Raw genomic sequence first — 21,612 nt, 5'->3', positions numbered from 1 at the left:
GCTTCTTAATACCAAAGAGGCAGCGTCTTCTCCTATAAGGAAAACCATGTATGTGCCAGATGCATGCCACTGCAGAAGTAAGCACACTCCACATTTATGCACAGAATTTAAACTATCCTTTCCATTAAGAGAGAAGGTAAGTGTGTGTGTGTGTGTGTGTGTGTGTGTGTGTGTGTGTGTGTGTGTGTGTGTGTGTGTGTGTGTGTGCATACTTTAAACTAGAGAGAAAGTATGTGTGTACGTATGTATGTATGTATATATATGTGAGTGCATGTAATTTAAGCTAGCTGTTGCGTTTCTGTATGAGAGTGAAAGTGTTTGTGTGTGTGTGTGTGTGTGTGTGTGTGTGTGTGTGTGTGTGTGTGTGTGTGTGTAATTTTAAACTAGCCATTCTGTTCGTATGAGAGATATAGTGTGGGTATGTGGCTGTGTGAGAGAGAAGGGGTGTGTGTGTTGCTGTGTGAGGGTAGAGAGAAGGTGGGTGTAGTTGTGTGTGTGTGTGTGTGAGTGTGTGTAATTTTAAACTAGCCATTCTGTTCGTATGAGAGATATAGTGTGGGTATGCTGCTGTGTGAGAGAGAAGGGGTGTGTGTGTGTTGCTGTGTGAGGGTAGAGAGAAGGTAGGTGTAGTTTTGTGTGTGTGTGTGTGTGTGTGTGTGTGTGTGTGTGTGTGTGTGTGTGTGTGTGTGTGTGTGTGTGTGTGTGCATATGTGTGTGTGTGTGTGTGTGTGTTTAACATACCTCTCAACTGACCAGATTTTTGTCTCATATTTTTGGCCAATTCCTCATAAAATTTGTGGTTTTCTGGCAATTTATGGAGAACTGAAGTCACTAAATAATGGCATATGAATTTCAGACCGTTCAGACTTCATATCCTTCAAAAAATGCCTCCTAACACAAATCCTAAATCCTGTTATCCTAGCAACTTTCTAAGTCTATAAGAGCAATATTTAAAATGTATCCCTATTGTTGCCCCCCCCCCTCATTATTTTAGGCTTTGCCCAGATTTCTTGAGCTAAGAGGTTGTAGGGTATGGTGGTATGGTATGTAATGCCCTAGTTGTGAGGCAGGCAGGTTAGTCAGTTAACTTGATCAGGCTTGATCTTGTAACTTGGTACAGGAGACAAGAGCCTGAATCATCTATATCAACTACCAAACTGCTAACGGAATTGTGAGTTTCAGTAGAGACAAGAGCTTTAATCCTCTACACCGACTACCAGACTGATGAAGGAATTGTGAGTTTCAGTGGAGAGAAGAGCCTGAATCCTCTACAGCAACTACAACACTGCTGATGGAATTGTGAGTTTGAGTTTCACTGCATTTTCAGGGAATTATGAGTTTCAGTGCATTTTCAAGGGATTACGAGTTTCAGTGTATTTTCATGGAATTGTGAGCTTCAAGGGAAGAGAAGTTTACTTTGTTCATGCTAAGTCTGTTTTCAATGTGCAACTGTCTTGTTTAAAAATGGCAGTCACTGTTTGTGCTGTAGAATTTGAAAGCAGTGTTAGTAGCATAATTGCCTTTTGTGCAGAAGGCTGTGAATTCTACTCCCACACCATGTAGATGGAAAGCTGTTATTGCAGTGCCCTTTCGATTGCTGATTATTTGGTGCATTTTATGGGGGATAGGGGTTCTGCACTCCTGAGTGTGTCCTCCTTAGTAAGAGATGCCTCATAACTACAAACATGTCAGTTTGTCAGTCATTCCCTATTGCAATATTACCTACCAGCTTACCAGTTTTTTAAATGTTACATAGGCAATTAATTCTTCAAGGGCAGCAGGCACTGAATTTGTAGATGAAACACTGAACTGTAAAGTGTTTGCCAGTAGCAACCTCTTCACTAGTTATAGATCCAATTTAGCATTATTGGCCTGAGTTTGTCTATTAACAGACTTAAAAAGAAAAAAGTAATGAGCATTTAGAACTGCCATATAGCTGAAATACCAGATATCCTTAAGGGGTCATTTGCATATATCCCATTAACCTCTTTTACAAGAGGTTTTTAAGGAATCACACAGGGAAAACTCTAGCTTGGCTTGGCTGTTCTTGTATTTTTTTTTTATTTATTTTTTTACTAATTGGTTTGACTGTGTGCCCTGTTTTATTTAGGTCTCTTGAATGTGGAATTATTCAGATGTCATTTACTTCTGCAGAGATTGTGTTTATTGACTCATATTGGTGGCTTGTAATGGCAGATGTCTGAGTTGCCTTTTATGGTTGAAATTTTCTGAAATAGGTAGTTTTGTCATTATTGGTTCACACATTTTGTTTCATTGCTTACTGGAAGAATGTTCAAAACTACAAATTTAAAACACAGTCTAACAAGTGGTGCTGTATTATACAGATAATGTAATTGAATACAATCAGGAAGTTGAATCAAAGAACACATACCTAGCATAACCATACATGCATGGCCCTAAAAATGTGTGCAAGTAGCCTATGGTTTGAAAATGACCCATATGCAAACTTAATCCTCCACTGGCCAGATACATTTTCTTTGAATGTGGGTTTTTATGCTATTTGAACGTGAGTTTCAAGAACAGAGAAGTTTACTGCTCATGCTAAGTCTGTTTTCATTGTCAGACTGTATTGTTTGTTAGCAAATGGCTATTAGTGTTTGTGCTATTTTATTTCAATATTTGTAATCATTGAAGAAGTAAATAAGAAAGCAGTATGCACACTGACAGGATTGAACGGTGTTTATGATAACTGGAGAGAAATAACCATGTAGTGGAACACTGGAGTGGCTGGGGAGAGGGCTGCTCTTGGGGGGTTAGGCAGTTGCTGCACATGGAGCTGCTCTGGGGGGGCCCTGACTTATTACCCTGCATAGGGCCCCATTTGACCTTGATCCAGCTCTGGCTGGTGGGCAGCAGAAAGACAACTACAGTAACTTGAGAAAAAACACAAATAATGCCTCTGTGGAAACAGTATAAGTGGAAAACAGCAAATCAATCCAAAACAGAAAAGAAAATCCACTTCACCTCCACGGCTCAAATCATATAAAACCAAGACGTATTTCTTATGTAAAACCAAGACGTATTTATTAGGTTAGCACTTTCATGCCTCAACAGACACTTCTTCAGACCATAAAACATATAAAAAGAAGTAATTATATATACATCACATTACTTTCAAATCAACCTATCACAAACAACTAACAATAAAATCATTTAAACAACCTCCTTCCCTTCAAAAAAGGTTTTAAAGAGACAGGGCAGTTCAAACCTGGAAATGTGTCACTATTTAACCTAATGATCCAGTTTATCTCCTTTTGTTCAAGGGTATTGTTTAAGTCACCTAGTCTCCCATTACTAACAAGCTGTTCCAGTACTTTAAATTTAAAATTATGTGAGTCGGTATTCATAATGTGTGTTGCAAGTGCATTAGTGGGGTCACTTTTCCTAATAGCTAATAGATGTTCCCTAACCCTTTCTTTTAACTGTCTTTTTGTTTTACCCACATAAAAACACGTACATGACTGACAAGTAATTAATAACTAGTGACTACAGTAACCTGGTTATAACTTTCCTGGGGCAGCAGTAGGGTGACTACAGTAACTTGATTATAACTTTGCTGGGGCACCAGTAGGATGGACTTCAGTAATTTGCTTATAACAGTTATGGGGATAGTAGTAGGGTGACTACAGTAACTTGATTATAACAGTGTTGGGGGCAGCAGTAGGGTGACTACAGTAACTTGTTTACAACTTTGCTGGAGGCAGCGGTAGGGTGACTACAGTAACTTGATTATAACAGTGCTGGGGGCAGCAGTAGGGTGACCATAGTAAAACTTGTTTATAACTTTACTGGGGGCAGCAGTAGGGTGACTACAGTAACTTGATTATAACTTTGCTGGGGGCAGCAGTAGGGTGACTATTGTAAAACTTGTTTATAACTTTGCTGGGGGGGCAGCAGTAACATTACAGTAACTTGTGTCTGGTGGACAGCAAAAAGAGAAGCTATGAGACTGATTGGTCACTGCAATCAGCAATGGTTTGCCACACTTTGGAGAGTGGAATTATTGTGGGAAACATAGAAGAATTTGTAAAGTAGATACTGAATAAGAGGAGAGACTTTCTGAAAGCTTTTGATATGGTGTGTGAATCTGAATGTTTTGCTCTCTCCATTTCTAAGTTAGTGCTTGTTTACTTCCGGCATTGGAACACAACTTCTTTCTAAATGATTTATGGGTTACCTTATTGCACTGTTGACTGATTCAGAAATATTTAGCTTTGCTGATGTTCACGTATTGTTTCCATTTCTGTCTAATTGACATGGTTACCACAGTCAGAGTAAACATTAGGTATTGCCATGATCTTGAGCAATGTCAGAAGTTGGTCATATCTGGATTTCTTCAATAGTTACTTTGCCAAATCACAGTAGAGTTTACTTATCAGTTTCCCCAGCAGTGGGAATAAAACACCTGGACATTTATGTGAAGTGCCTCCTCCCAAACCCCTTAATGTGGGTGCCTGCATTCCTTTTACACCCCCACAACTTGCTACAACCTCTTTGGGGTCATATCATGCCCTTGGCTCCAGAATTTGTGACTAACATTATCTCCACTTTACTATTTAGTTGTTGGCAAACCACAAACATGGACATCCTCCATTAACCAAACAAAAAAAACTTCACTCATTCCTGTGTCACTGCCATATGAAGATGTCTGAATTCTTGCATATTTCAGTGCTTATAAACCTATCTTAAGTAGGTGTTTGGTCTTGGAGGTTAAGCCCAGGACTGCTCACAACCCCAAACTACACATACATACACAATAAATAAACAGTTTTTTCGCTGGAATTAAAGGACACATAGCTTCATATTTTTTTTTTCATTTTTCTTCTGCTGCTTTTTGGTTGCTGGAACCCCTTCATTCACCTGCCCCCATATTTACACCACTGAGATCTGTCCTACTTGCATTTTATATGGTATATATATTGCATCTAGTAGTTTTTCCTGCCTTTACATGACAGCACTGTAAGTGATTGTGTTATCTTAAACCACAGTCTACTAAATAAGGTCACAAGTAAACCTTAAAAATGTTTGCTTAGCTTCTAAATTATCTAACCCAAAAATGATCGAGAACAGAAATGAGTCTCTTTACCAGCATACTTTCACCATGTGTATCCATGACATGAGGGATACCCGTTATCAGGAGAGAGTGAAAAAAGCTGAAGTTACACTCTTGTTTTACATAATGTATTGTGGTGATGTGATGTATGTATATAAATGTTTAAAAATAAGATGTGTGGTACTTTGGGGCTGAATGTTGTTATCCATAGAAAATAAGGAATAACACTAATTTGGCTAAGCTAGGGGAAGTAATTTCAAAACAAGTAGCAATTTTTTTTCAGTTCATCTGTGGGGTTGATGGAATAAACTTCCCTAAATATTAGGCAGGAAAAAAATCTTGTAAGTTTTAAAAAGAGTGTGGACTTACAGTTCAGTGGCATGGTATACCATACTAGGGCTGATTACAACAGGGCCTGTAGTGATCTCAACTGAGGTCCTTGGCCTTAGAGCACAACCTTGTAATATTGTAGCATATTTAAATTTTAAGTATGTCTTTGTGATGCAGAGCTGTAGTAATAATATCTTCCTTTTCACTTGTTTCTCTGATATAAAATACAGCAAGTCCAGTACAGCTAAGATCTTCCCCGTCACCTCCCCCCAGTCCGCATGAGCATGAAAGAAGCCCCCAGGAAGCTGTAAACTTCACCTTGGAAGGTGGCAAAGAAAACCAGCAGCCTCTGCTCCAGCCTACCTCATCCTCATTAAGCATCAAAGAGATTTCTAACAACCACTCATCCATGCGAATCCAGGAGTTAGTGGCGATGTCACCCGAACTGGACACGTACAGCATCACCAAGAAGGTCAAGGAGGTGTTAACAGATAATAACTTAGGTACTGCCTGTTCCTGGTGTTGTTTCTGCATTTTTGTTTTTAATTTCTGTCAACTAGTTGTTTACTAGATAAACCACTGTCTAGATTATTATATGATCTGTCTGTCTCCAATATCGTTTTTGCATTTTACTGATTAATTTCTGTTAAGTAGTTGTTTATTATGTAAGTCACTGTCTAGAATTAGATATTACCTGTCTGTTCCTGATGTATTTGCATTTTAGTGATGGGTTCTGTTAACCAGTGGTTTACCAGGTAGGTCAAGGCCTAGATTCTGTACTACTGAATGTAAAAGCAACATGAATGCAAAACCAAATACAACTCTTATGGTAGGTCTTTATCAGGAAATGTACAACACTGGAGAATTTTTTACAGAGGGATTCATGGGAATTCATGTCATGTATGCATGTAATCTACAACTTGGGGGCACAGTCTGTAACAGTTATAGCCACCAATTTATAATGCATGTACATAGTGGAGTCTGTTGGCACTCTCAGAATGATTGCTCATGTCAGTGACAGAATGTTTATTCTTCTTGAAAATGCTTCAGTATGTCAGTCCCAGGCCCAGAAACAACTACATTTCTGGTCTAGGGTGAAGGTTACATACTAGCCTGTCAGAAACCATTGCTAGTTTCTACCGAGTCTGAAACAACAGTGACTGTTAGCTAACTGCTGCTTTTTTACAGTGCTGTAGAAGCCTGCTATGCCTGATGACACATGGCTTTGTCACATCTGGTGACTAAACTTTAACTCATATTAAAAGTATCAGGGAGTTTTTCAGGAGGACTAGTAAGAGTGTCTGACATCCAACTATCTTTGATTTGTGGTAGATGGGGCTGAAGTGGTAAAACAGGAGATTACAAGAACGCTTACTCAAGCTTTGTCATGCAGAGGGTCCTTGGTAGAGGCATTAATTAATGTGCACATCACCACAAGCACTGATGTACTTGCATGCCTCACAGGTGTTGGCTGCAAAGTTCAAGTTGCTTTATGCCCACAGTAAGATGGATTCTATGCCCTTCTGTCAGCTGTTGACAGATGCAAGGCAGCAGTACAACATATATCATCAAGGTAACAGCACAAATGCTGTTGCAGAATTTTTTTTACCATATATGCAAAGCTATGCAGCATAATATAAATGTGTTTTCAGATTCACTATAGTGAGTGAGATCATTTAAGAGGTGTACATGCTTTTTACCATTTTGTTTTACAAGAAAAGAGAAATGTATTGTTTTGACAGAAGAAAGAAGGCTTCCTATATGAAAACTGCAATAGAACAGTACAACACCAAGCCACAAAGAAGTATAACTGTGCCACCTGAAGACCACAAGAGTGTGATGACACAACTAACATGGTTGTACACCATAAACAGCATTCTGTGTGTGTATGTGGTGTGGCCACTATTGTCATACAGCATGGCACAACTCACATGGTGGTACGCCATAAACAGCATTCTGTGTATACTATTGTCATACAGCATGGCAAAACTCACATGGTGGTACACCATAAACAGCATTCTGTGTGTGTATGTGGTGTGGCCACTATTGTCATACAGCATGGCACAACTCACATGGTGGTACGCCATAAACAGCATTCTGTGTATACATGTGGTGCAGCCACTGTTGTCATACAGCATGACATAACTGACATGGTGGTACACCATAAACAGCGTTCTGTGTATGTATGTGGTGTGGCCACTGTTGTCATACAGCATGGCACAGCTGACATGGTGCACACCATAAACAGCATTCCGTGTATGTATGTATGTATGTATGTATGTATGTATGTATGTGGTGTGGTCACTATTGTCATACAGCTGTTTGCTTATGGTCTGCTTCCATTCTAGCTTTGGTCTACTGTGATGTAGTCTGGCACTAGATCTGTGAACTGTCTGACCAGTCTACACCCAGTATGTTATGTGTTGCATTCTGTGGGGTTTCCTAGCCAGTTTCAGCCTACCCCCCCTTACTGGTAGTATGGGCATCCACGTATGTGGCAGGTCATGTTCTCTAAAGAAAATGCCCCCTGTGTTCCAGACATGATCTCAATATAAGATGTATGCCATCTTGTGGAACTGCTGATTGCCTTTGCAATGTTTGCATGTTGGATAAGCATTAAACTGTGTTGTGCAGAGTGAGATATGTGTCATGGCCTGGTGCAGTGTCATTACAGTCTTAAATTATCACTCATTGAGAGAAGATAATAAAATGCTGTTAATATTTCATAGCTGTTGGTCTGAAAGTATGATGTAGTGTTAGATGATTTCACTATGTTAGGATTGTGCTGCAGTGATGTGCGCTTATGTACATCTCTCCATCTGTCTCTTCTCTCTCTCTCTCTTTCTGCCCCCTAAAGGGGACCCCTGCTCTACTGAGTAACCTTAGTTGTTACATCTGGTGCCTGTACACCCAACCCTACACAGTGATTTAAACTGCAGATTCCTTTAAGGACCTGGGTATATGGGTAAATCCAGCTTTGATTTTTTCTAATCATATCAAGCAATTGGTTAATGATAGTTATACAACTATAGATTGTATAAAATGATTTATAAAGTCTAGGAAATCAGAAATGATAAAGTCATTGTTTGTTAATTACATTAGACCCAAACTTGAGTATAGAATAACAATATGGAAACCTTATAAGAAAACAAGCATGAGTAAACTGGAAAAGAGTACAGAGGAAATATACCAACAGCATCCAGGGATGTGAAAAAAATTTAAATTATGAAAAACTAAAATATCTGAACTTGTGCAGTGTCTCTTATAGATCGTTAAGAGGAGATCGTATTCAGGTATATAGGGCATTTAGAGACTACTATCTGTGAGAATGTTTGGGGTTATCAAAAAGTAGTAGAGAATCTTTAACCTACATAGAAGATTCTGTAAGAATGAGAAGTATAGTAACTGGTTCTCTGAGAGAGCAGCTGATGCATGGAACAGACTACCAAATTACATTAAAGCAAGCAATAGTTTAAATATTTTTAACAGTAGTGTGGACACTTATTATAGGAACAACTGTTCTGGTATATTGGCAGGCTAGAATGCATTAATGCCCGTGCTTGAAATATTTGTATGTATGCATGTGTGTACAGTTACCTAATCCTCCACCTTTTCTAGGCTTCCCTGAGCACCCCCTGTAGACTTCCACTAAGCAGTTCTATCTGGCGGTTCATTCCAGTGTCTATTACCTTCTCCATAAAAAAATGTCCATATCAGGGATCAACCTGAAGAATATATGGCAAATGAACACTGCTGTATTAGGCTATGACTAACACTTACCATGCCCAAATAAGTTTCACACTTTATGACTAGAGAGCAGTATTATGACCAGTAGATCCTCATGATTCCACCAGTTATACTCTTATCTCGGTGTTTTGCAGTGTTGTCTTACCAACTTTAGCTACATGATGGCTTTTACTATTTCACAGTCCTGTACATACAGGGATTTAAAGAAGAGGGTTTATTATACCTTTTTTAATGCAACTAACCCTTCCTGCTTCTATAGAACCACCTTGCCACCAACTTGACCAGTCTGATGCTTCAGTGTCACAGTTACTAATTACTTAAAATAAACCAGTTGTATCATATTAGCTTATGGCAGCTGTAGCAATATGGTGTAATTTCTAAGGACAAATATCAACAGTTACATTTCACCAGTTCTGTGTAATTACCCATATTCATGTAAGTAATCAGCCAGCCACAAGCTTTTGTTTTTGAGTAATAAAATACCTAAATTATGCAAAGCAAACTAATAATTAACTATATAGAGAACATACATAATTTCACAACGTTTAAATATAAATTGTTGAACCAACAGTTTAAAGAAAGGATGACTGCAGCTGCACCTACATCTGCTCGTAAATAAAATCATATACTTCAACCTTCAAACATTGAAAATACACTTGAAACAAAGCGCTAGTAGTGTCAGCTCCAAAGAACGGTGCAGCAGTAATATAAGAAGTAGCGTAACACTATCTGTTAATAATCCACCGCAAAAAACTGCTATTAACAGATAGTGTTACGCTACTTCTTATATTACTGCTGCACCGTTCTTTGGAGCTGACACTACTAGCGCTTTGTTTCAAGTGTAGTGCGGTGCTTCCTGTTTGTTAAACATTGAAAATAGATACAAAAGCTCTGAAAAGTAGGTATATCCAGCCAAAAATGTGGACATCAAATCAGCATAAAATTTGAAAACAAAATAGCACATAACTTTCCCTGCTTCCAGTAGGAACGTAGGTTACAAAGTGATGATAGTGATGGAAAAATATAAACAGATTGTCAAAGCTACAGTATAAAGTCTGTGTTGCAAAATTCTACCACACAAGGTGATATATTTTGCTTCTGAAAAAAGAGAGATGTAAGATGTGTGCCATTTTATCTTTAAATTATTGGTGCCACCAGTCTGTTGGTCGTGTAGTGTGTTTTTCTGTGTACTAGACAGCTTCAAAAATCACCTGTGATAAGGGGGATTCAGAAAATTGTATGAAGTGCTAAATTAAGCCTGAAAATAGAGACATACTTCCAAAAGTAGGTACATGAGCAAAGGTAAATCAGGACTGAAAATTGGAATGTTCTTCCAAAATAGGGACACTTGAGAGGTCTGGCTAAAAGATGGCTAAAGCTGTGTATTGCTAACTTGTACATTTATGTAGTGATTGAAGACAACAGGTTTGGGTATCTGAGAGGTGTAGTCGAGGAGAAGGGAAGCTTGAATGAGAATGAGGAGGTCAGTGCTAGAATCAAAGGTGCAACATCCAGTGGCATACAGTGTTGGGATAATATGTGACAGAAGAATTCCAAAATAGTTGAAAAGTAAGGTGTACAAAACAGTAGAGCGACCAGTGCTTCTCTCTGGCTCAGAAACTGAGTAGTGAAATCAGAGCAGTTGAGGAAGTTTGAGGTGATGCATATGAAGTGCATGAGACAGGCAGTACGATGTATATTGTGGGACAGACGAAATGAGAACAACAGAGCAGAAGTTAAAGTAGTCTCAGTTACAGAGAAGTTCAAAGAAAACAATTTGCAGTGGTTCAGTCATATGTGGAGGAACTACGAAGACAATTTGGTAAAGCAAATTTTGAAGAGACAGAAAGAAGGCAAGAGGAGATGAGCATGTCCAGCCAAGAGATGGATGGATTTCATGAGAGATGACCAGGAACATGTAGGTGTGGCTGTCAAAGAAAGTACTCCATTCATCTTTTACCTTCTCTTGGCCATTCAAAATTCCTTATATTTCTTCCACAACATATTTTCCACTGTGCTTTCTTCTTTCTGTGAGATCATTTACAATGTTCAGTATAAATGAATTAAAGTTAAATGTATGACAGTATTCCTTAAACCTATCCTACAGCCTCTTTTTACACCCTTTTAATGTGGTTCAGTCTTGATCCTGAAATCAGTCCCAAAACAGCTTCCAACCATTCCTTCTTTAAATTGCTTGGAAAAGCATACACCCCTCCTATGTATCCTAACTTTCTCACAAATACATACACATGTATCATATATATATATATATATATATGAATATATATATATATATATATATATATATATATATATATATATATATATATATATATATATATATATATAGGGTTTCCATCAAAATGTCAGAAGACAGTTACGCAAACTTGGAAGGTTGAATGTATAACGTTGATTTTTAAATGTTTCAATACACAACAGCGAGTGCACACTAGCATTCGCTGTTGTGGATTCATCATTTTCAATGGAGATCCCATAATAGTGGGAATCGGGAAATGTACCCTTTCCCTCACTGTAGTGTGATGTTGGAGTTTGTGTATGTAAGTAGCAGGGGATGTGGAGGGTGCAGGGAGCCCCCCCCCCCCACAAAACTTTAGTAGAACATAACCAGAAGTCCAGGTAATTTCGGCAAAGTTGATATTCCTGAATTGTCTAAATTACCACTTTTGGTTATGTGATCGTTCAGCATTTGGATTTTATGACATTTAAAGTCAGGTAAGTAATCACTCACACAAGTGTTTTGCAAATATATATATATATATATATATATATATATATATATATATATATATATATATAGTTTACAAATTTCATTTGACATGCACCTCACATTTTCATCAGTCTTCTTAAAGCTTCAAAAACCTGCCTACATGACCCTAGTACCCTCCCTGTTTCCGACACTTAATACCCAGAATATTTATCTCATTTTCTGAAAAATATACCCCTCAATTCTTATAACATCCTCAAAACCTTTACTTTTGTCTTTATTCAATGCTAAACCAATTTTACCAAACTTTTCATCTGCTGTACAGATCATTTCTTTATGCCATACTTTATTCATAGCAGTTACTACCACATCATTTACATAAACCTTTAATGCTGGAGTCATCATTCCTCATTTCCTATGCTCCCCTCCTGCTACCTGATTATATTGCAGTATTACTACATTCCTTACTAACACAAATACAATTCTGCTCATGGGACACCCTTGCCACGATCTCCTTTTAATACTTATCCCTCACCAATTCATCCAGTAGCCATCACTTTATGACCCTTATTAATATGTACTGCCTATAACAGCTTTTTCTCCTTCACTCAAACCATATTTTCAAATAATTTGCAACATACTATCAAGTTCAATATTACTGGATGCTTTTTGTGCAACACATCTGTCTAACTTACACTCACACCTTTCTCTCTCAATAGCCAACTGATTACTTTATTATAATTAACATTTTCTGCATCTTCCCTGTACGCTGTAAATCCCTTTATAAAACCTTATTACTTTTCCAAATCTTTTCTGCATTATTGTAATAAGCAACCTTATAATCTACATTATTCAACATCAGTAGTCTTTAATTCCTTATATTTTTCTTTTCACCTTTCTTAAAATAAAAGCTTATTACATCTTCACACAACTCACCATCTTAATTCCATGTTCCAACCACTCATTCATAACTTTCAGCACTACATTCTTTTGATCATCCCCAATATTTCCATAAAATCTATACCCCAGCTCATCTGGCACATTAGTAGTATCCATATTTAACTTACTTTAATACTTCAACTGACTTTCTCTACTTATTTTATTTTCTAACTTGCTTGTACAAGCCCCAGCTCTGTGGTGCCAAAGGGTAAACCCCTGACTGCAGTACAGACAACCTAAGACTGATTAATGGCTAGAGAAGCTGGTAGAGTCAGGTGCGATGGGGCAAGAGAAGCAAGGCTTACATCAGCATGTTCTCCTGGGAGGGAGAGAGGACAGAATATTGGGAGGGAGAGAGGGAGGGATGGTTATGGTGGCTTCTCCCTTTGTAAAGATCTGGTAATCAGTGGAATGGCATAGGATAAGCTCCATGAAAACAGGCTATAGGGTAGGGTATGGGTGGGACCCACCTTTAACAGCAGTCTTTTGTATCAAAGCCCCAACATCTCTGGCAGAAAAAAACAGTCAGTCACAAGGTCATTATCTTCACCATGTTTGCCCAAGTCCTTATTACCAGTAATCATCTCTCCTGCTCTACAGACACCCAGCTGCATTGCATTGTCTTTTCCACCTGCGGCCACACACACACACATACACACATTTTATATATATATATATATATATATATATATATATATATATATATATATATATGTATGTATGAATGTATGTATGTATATGTACTTTTTTAAATCATTCTCTGAGCTTTTCTGTTGTTTAACATGTTTCTTTGGATGACTAAACAGCTGCCATCAAACTCCCTTAGCTCCCATCTGCTGCCACTTTTATGATCGTCTCTTGTGCTTGTCCAACTGAAAATACCTCCAACTCTCCACTAATGCTGTCTTCATTTGGTTCCCTCCCAGTATCAGTCATTATGATCAGAAGGCATTTTTCATCTGCTTCTGACAAAGATAAATGCAGTTCATCACAAGGCCATTTTTGATTCACGAGTTTCTGCAAAACAGCAATATTTTGTCTAGTCCAACTTCTAAAAGAATAATAATTTCAGTGTGGAAAATCCACCTACACAATATTTGTAATGTTCACAAGCGAAACAATGTTTTCAGAATCTTCGTTGTCAAGACATTCATCTCCTTTCTGTATGCATTCAGCAGCATTTCTGTCTTCACCACATCTTCTCTTTTTTATTGCAGCAACCCTTCAGTCCTGCCCTTAGCCAAAGAGTAGTTTTTTTTTTTATTTTATTTTGTGAACACACACACACACACACATATATATATATATATATATATATATATATATATATATATATATATATATATTACAGATTATGTACATATTTACATATTAACACTATTTACAAATGTTTACGTCTCCATACATTTACTTTACATTTTCAAGTATCCCCCCACTCTTTTATCCACAACCAAAACCATATCTTTTTTAATATCTTTGCCAAAGTCCATTTCATTATATTTAATTTCATTGACTCTCTCATTCCATGTTGTCCATGCAAAATAAAAAATAATTCTGTCCATCTTCTTTACTTTTTCTTGTCTTCATGCTTCATAATGACCATATTCTGTCATGCCTATGTTTAACTGTTCATATTTTAAATGCTTTTTAACCATATCATGTTTACATATTTATACCCATAAATTCTTAATTCTGTCGTATTTATAAAACATGTTCTGCAGTTTCTAATTGCCCCATACTTATTACTAATTCTATCTTGTTTTCTCTTACACTGCATATTAGCTTTTACAGGCAGTTTGCATATGGATAATCTCCACAAAAAGTCATTACATTCCTTTATTGTTTGTAGTTTTTATATCTCCTTAGTATAGCTTTTTTCTTGATCATTTCAAGATCTTTCCATGTGTCAACAAAATAAAAGCTTTTCATTATATTAACATACCATTCCTTTCTGTACTTTTCTGTTACATTTTCTTATTTTCTGTAATAAAATTCTGTTCTGATATTCTTTTATTTTGTCATTATTAATACTTTTACCTCCTCTTCTTTACTTCCATTCCTTCCCGTACATCTTTATATTTATAATACATTATGATTTCTATCATTTTTTTTTCTTCCTTCATAATACTTTTTAATAGTTTGTATAAACGTAAAGATGCAACGTGCACAATAGGATTAATTAAACCTAGGCCCCCCTTTGGTCTTCTTTCATACACGGGTTCAGTCTAAAATTCCAAATAAATGAAAATATTAAAATCATTAGTTCTTTTTCATATTTTACAGGCATTATATAACTATTTGCTACATATGCTATTTTACCTAATATCATACTATTGATTAGATGTGCCTTCTTTCTGTATGAAAACCTTTATGTTTTCCAGAACATAAACATGTGTTTTATTTCTTTCATCACTTTGTCCCATTGTTCCTGTTTGTATTCATTTCCCCAAATTTTACTCCTAACACATCTATGTGCTTGTCATTAAACTCAACACATACTATTTCACCATTAAAACCAAATTCTTTACTTTTTTCTTTATTTATATTTAGTCCAATGCTTCCCAACATTACACCTAACTTTAAGTTGACTCTTTTCATTCATAGTGTATTCTTTGTAATTATTACAGTATCATCTGCATAGTACATTATTGGCAGTTGTACTTCTTTTATCATGTTATAAACTCCATTTATTGACATTTTGTTAATTTCAATCACTATTACATTCATAACCAACAAAAAAATTAAACTACTGGCTGGACACCCCTGTCTTATTCCACATTTTATTTTTATTTCTTCCCCTACCTAGTCACATTTAGTTTCACATAATTTTTCTCATACACTGATTTAATTACACTTAAAATTGTTTCACTTGTATTGTATGCTTGTAAAATCCCCATAATGATTCATGTTGTATGTTATCATACAGCTTTGCTTATGTCACCTGACATTATTTTTAGCTCTGCTTTCTTATTGATAATGTCATCAATTACCTCTCTTATTATCCATAGTAATTCTTGACTTCCCTTTCCTTTTCTCCCAAATATATTTTGGTCATATACTTTCTCATTTTACATTGTAATCTTTTTGCAATTATTCTCATAAATATTTTGCAGTCTGTTTTATTCAGTGATATCAGTCACTAATTTTTAGCTCATCTCTGTTCCCTTTTTTAACATAAATTTTATAACTTCAGTACAGATTTCTTTCTTTTTAATCCCTGTTTCTAGCCATTCATTCATCACCTCTATAAACATTACTTTTTGCCAATCCTCCATTTCTTTATACATTTTATATTTGACTCCATCTATTCCTGTTGCAGAATTTGTGTTTATATGTTTCATAATTTTATTCAGTTCATTTATTCTTTTTCTAAATATTCATTATCTTCTTTGTTTAATTTCTCTCCATCATTTTTCCTATATCCACTTCTTTCTTAAGAAATAAATTTAATAATGTGCTTTAAATATTTCATATATTCCTTCTTGTTTTTTAATTAATTTACCTTTCTTGTCTTTTAATTCTCATATTATCTTTCCTTTCTTTCATTGTCTTACACAAATAAGGTACTACCTCTTCTTTTTTTTCCTTGTAACAAATATTTTTGTTTATGTAACAGATTATGAATCTTAATCTGATTCATTTTATGTATTTCTTTTTCATTTTCATAATTTTTTTTCTCTTTTTCTAATACATCTTTGAATATTTCTATTCCAGCACACCATTGTAATGTACTAATTATTCTCTTAGTGTTTTTCAAACTGTTAACATTTAAAGCTAATATCCTCAGCTTTTACAGAACAGTTATTGTAATTCCTATCCCTTACTTTTCTTATTTTCTCTGAACTTTATGTTTTTACTTTCTTTCTTTTCTTTTTTATGCATTCTAAGAATACTTTTTAATATTTTTCTTTAAAATGCATCCACCATACCATCCAGTTTTCATAGAACTCTTTCATACTTATATGATGTTTCCAGAGTACAATAAATTATTTTCTTTCTACTAAGTCCAAGTCTTTTTCATTAACTCTTTTAGTTCCTTTTCTTGTCTTAATATAGTCTTCATTTTCTTGTATTTTAATCCAAATCACTATATGATCAGAAAACCCACTTAATTCCCTTTTGTTTAACTTTTAAACTATCTGAAATTAAAAGTTTTAATCTTTCTTCTCTTATATATCCAATGTTTATTTTCCCATAACTTTAACTTACCACTCCTCATAATTTCAGTAACTATTTTAACGTCACAATTATTATTTTTTTTTCTCTTAGGTCACAATTAAAATTGACTGCTATTATTATATTCATATTTACACATACATAATTAAGTATAGTTTTAAACATAGCCTCACTTTCTTTTTGGTAACATATGCATGTAAAGCTACAACTTTATATACATATTTTTCCATCTTGTGTCTGGCACTGTTATTCTACCTATTTCAACTGTTGTAACATCTAATGTCTTAATGTCTTCTTGATGTAATACACATATGCCCAAATATGTTTCTTTACCTATATTCCAAATAACAGTACCATTCCAAAGTTTTTTTCTGTTTGTGTTCTTTCTTCTTCTATTAATAGTCTTATGTCCTCTAATATTATTACTTTAGCATCTATTCCAGCACACCATTGTAATATACTAATTATTCTCTTAGTGTTTTTCAAACTGTTAACATTTAAAGCTAATATCCTCAGCTTTTACAGAACAGTTATCATAATTCCTATCCTTTACTTTTCTTATATTCTCTGAACTTTATGTTTTTAAATTTTCCTTTCCCTAAGTCTTTTCCCTATCAGATTCTTTTTACCTTTTACTTTGTGCCATTCAGACACTTTTTCATTTGTCTCATCTGTTTCTTTTTCTTTTTCCTTATCTATTTCTTCACCTTTATGTATAACATCTACATTCATTTCATTTTGCTGTTCTTCTGTCACCATTTCTTCTATCTCTTTCTTCTGTATAACTTCAGTTTCACCTTTTTGTATGTCTATTTCACATTATAACCATGAGTGTCCAATATTACCATATTTCTTGCATTTTAAATCACACTTTTTTGCATTATGTCCTGTATTACCACACAAATAACATTTTTCTCATTACATTCATTAATCAAATGATCGTCTTTTCTACAAAAATAACAAGTCTTTGGTTGCCCTCTGTATCTCACAAAATCCTTATTACCATGGACATTAATAATACTTGGTATATGCATCACATTGTCAATTTCCATTTTTAATATTACTCCACATTCCTATCCCCCCAGTCCAAAATCCTCTTTCATTGTAAACTTTTGTAGTGTCCAATACTTCCTTGCAAATAGTGAATAGATTAATTTTAAATCTATAGGTTCAACCTCAGTTCTATATTGAACCAATGTTCTTTTTTTGTCTGTCTAAAAAAGGTTGAATAATGTACTCAGATGAAGGATATACATTCTTTTTTACATATTTGTATGAAATTCTCCATAAATTGTCCATTCCCAAATAATAAGTCAAAAATATCTCATTGTTAATATGAGTAAATGCTCTTACCTCCTTTGCAGTCACACCTAAAGGTACATTCAAGGAGTCTCACACTTCATACCTGTCTAATTCTTTCTCCTTTTTACTGCTTATTTGAATGGCATACCTTCTCTTCATATCCTTCTTTTCTTCCTTTCTTCCTTCTCCTCCTTTTACGGTTTGTGCATATGTCTTCTCACCAGACTCACCTTTTCTCCCCTCTTCCTCTATTTTCTCCATGTTGTGACTCCATGATGCTGCTGCATTACTTTCTGTCTCACTTTGGTTAACCATCTGCTCCAAGTAATTATTCTGCAATCCTCCAGACTGAAGGGTTGTAATAATACATCCATCCTGTTGCTCCATTTTGCCCTTAAATAATTTGTTTTGAAATAATTCTTCCAAATCATGCTGCATTTCCTCCTGTACATTGACCTGCTCCCTTCTCCTCCAATACGGATTCACCCTTCACTATCAAAACATTTACTTCCTCATTTGACAGCGATTCTGCCAACTCCATACTTTTTTCAGCAACATTAGCATTATCAGCACACTGGGTTACATCCTCCATGGCTCTGCTGTCTCTTTGGGCCACCTTCATGCCTGGAATAGAGACAGAAACCAGATATGCCACCTTCAATTTCATCCCCCTACCCTGAAGAGTAGGGGAACCTCCCTCAATACCATGGTCAAATTCCCCATAATCAGTATAACTAGCACTTAGTTCTCCCCTGAAAATAAAATCGTGCTAGTGGGACTAATCCACTCAAAAAAAGGACACATAAATTAATAATAAATAAACAAGCTAGCAGTACCATGTAAATCATCAGAGGATTGTGACCTTGTCTGAGACAGAGTATTAGGAAAGGATGGAGCAGCTGTATAAGCTGTGTTGCCCATATGTCTGTATCATTTAGATGCAGCAGATCCTATCTCATTCATTCATCTTTGTATGTCAAGTATTTGTACATGCTATAATCTGCAGAAGTACTAAAAAAAACAGGAAGAATATTTATTTCTTTCAGCCATGAAGTTTGCGCTTGATACTCAGTAATGGAGTAAAGGCTTCCAGAAATGCAAAACTGATTCAACTGTTTTATTCTTTTTTGCTAATAAAAAGTAGTTAGCATAATATTGTTAATAGTAAATTACAGTGTTCCTGTAATGCACAAGAGATCTGCTGTGGAATGCAGTGCGCATGTTTGAAATGGAGATGCAGTTATGACATAAGCAAAACACCTGCCAAATGGCCCAGCAGAAAGGCTTAATATCTCAGTATTGTGCAAGTGGCACACTTGTCATAGGTTAGCATGTTAGAAGTAGGTGATTCCGTTTACCATGCTCTTCACCCAGTGCTGTCAGCTGTATTATTATTTAGTAGTAGTAGCAGTAATAATAGTAATAATAACAACAATAATAATAATATATTACCATAGCAGGTAGTTGATTTTGTGATTTATTGGTTATCAAGTATTATAATAAATACAACACTAATCGAATACTAGTGCAGGTTAAAATCAGTGTTTTCTTGTCTCATGTGAATAGTTACGTAATAAAAAAACACTATCCTTAGAAGTACTGTGGTGTGATATTTCTCTGTATTTGTAGTTTGGAGCATAACATTCAAAGCACGTGCATGTGTCAGTGACTACAGTTGACACATAATTAATGAGTGTTCTTGTGGAGAGCTTTGGAATAAGCGGCATGTGTTTCATCTCTTGGACTAATAAGGGTTTCATTCTGTGCTGCCATCTTACCACTTCTCTATAACCCAACAAAAACGATGGTCCTCAGTGAGTGTTGGTATGAATTTGGAAGTGACATGAAAAGTAGCAGCTCCCACAAAAAGAGTGCAGCGGGTTAAAATTATTATATTGTTCATCAACTATTTAAATATTTCACAAAAGCTGTTTTCAGTGGTTTCACCCAAAAAATTGTAAATAGTATGTCTGTAAAGCTAGTTTGTGAGGAGAGGTATAAAAGTTCACAAGACACAAAAGGTAGTTTTGTAAAATGGTACTGAAATCTCCTTTTGAGGAAAGAAAATATAGTCAAATCTGCATGTGAACAATTCCATTGATCACTTTCATGAACATGTGTGTGCTGTATGAAAGTATTGAAAACTGATACAGTAAATGCAGGAATGGTCACTAAGTTAAATACAGAGCTTTAACATTAAAAAGTTTGCGGTAGCCTGACCCTTAAACTGTAAAATGCCATTCAAATGATTCTACATCAAGCAGAGGTCAGTTTATCCTTGTGGTGTGGTACAGTAAGAGGGATATCTATTTTTGTGGTAGGAAAATATAATTAAAACTGATCTGAGGAAGTAGTGCTGTCATTCATAATATGGTTCAAACAAATAGTGTTAATCCATACATTAACATTTTCTAAGTTCAGGAGGTCATTTTTGCAAATATAACATGGTTTCATAACTTTGGCAGCTTTCGATATTTTTTATCAAAATGCTGCCATATGAAATAAAAGAGTAAATGTATAAAATGTGTACCAAAGGTACAAAACTTCACAACAATAGTGCCAGAACCATACTTAGATTATCTGGAACTCTGTGCAGTTCCCTGATCTGGTGGCCACCCACATCTCTTAAGTTGAGGAGGGAAAAAAAAACCCTCTCAAAGCTGGCACAGGACACATTTCAGCCATCACCACAAATACGTATCAGCATTACTTTCTGAATGCTGTTACTGTACCAACGCATCATTGATATTACACCAGAGGCAGCCTCCCCCTTAACTGACATTGTTTATGAAGGAAGCCTGAAAGAGGTCAAACTAAAAATTGGAGCTTGGACTCCTGAAAAATTGGTAACTTTATAAGCAAGAATCTCCTAGATGAAATTTTGGTTCTTTATTGTAGAAGTTATTATTACCTGTACATCATACCTTCAAAACATTCATCTTAAGAGTCACAACGCATGGCTTTTCTGTTGTCTTCACTCACATACTTCCCAAAAATGGAAGTTTATAGTTGCTGTGCAGAATTCCCTTTCAAAAAAGATCTGCACAATAACTATGACATAATTCGTGAAAGGGGGTGGTTCAGGTGGCATACTAAAAAGTGGGGGCAAAGGGTTAACAGATAGACCGTGACCGTTTGTTCAGGGCAACATAATAAAACAGCAAAAAAAACTTCATGGGTTTATTGTCTTCAAAAATGTGATGATGTATGTCTGAGCAAGCAAGAAAAGAAGATTCTATGGTTCCTGTTAGTAAATATTGGTAAGGAGTGTTGGGGTGAGTAAGTGATAGGAGGGAGAGTTGGATAAGAGTACAGACGA

The 21,612-nt window shown here is 35.8% G+C and overlaps 1 protein-coding gene across 4 annotated transcripts in view; it reads left to right on the top strand.

Moving 5' to 3' along the window:
• The window catches only part of CUX2 (cut like homeobox 2), a 2,130,834-nt gene that overhangs the window by 2,064,699 nt on the left and 44,523 nt on the right, over positions 1-21,612 (top strand). For all 4 annotated transcript variants that reach the window (XM_044068629.1, XM_044068630.1, XM_044068628.1 and 1 more), the window contains one exon: positions 5,635-5,907. In XM_044068629.1, coding sequence (XP_043924564.1) covers positions 5,635-5,907 — 273 coding nt within the window. The remainder of the gene's footprint in view (positions 1-5,634; positions 5,908-21,612) is intronic.

The sequence above is a fragment of the Protopterus annectens genome, chromosome 4.part0, assembly GCF_019279795.1.
Source record: "Protopterus annectens isolate FY-2018-M chromosome 4.part0, PAN1.0, whole genome shotgun sequence".
In the NCBI taxonomy this organism is placed as follows: Eukaryota; Metazoa; Chordata; order Ceratodontiformes; family Protopteridae; genus Protopterus; species Protopterus annectens.
This window is presented reverse-complemented; position numbering and strand designations above follow the sequence as displayed.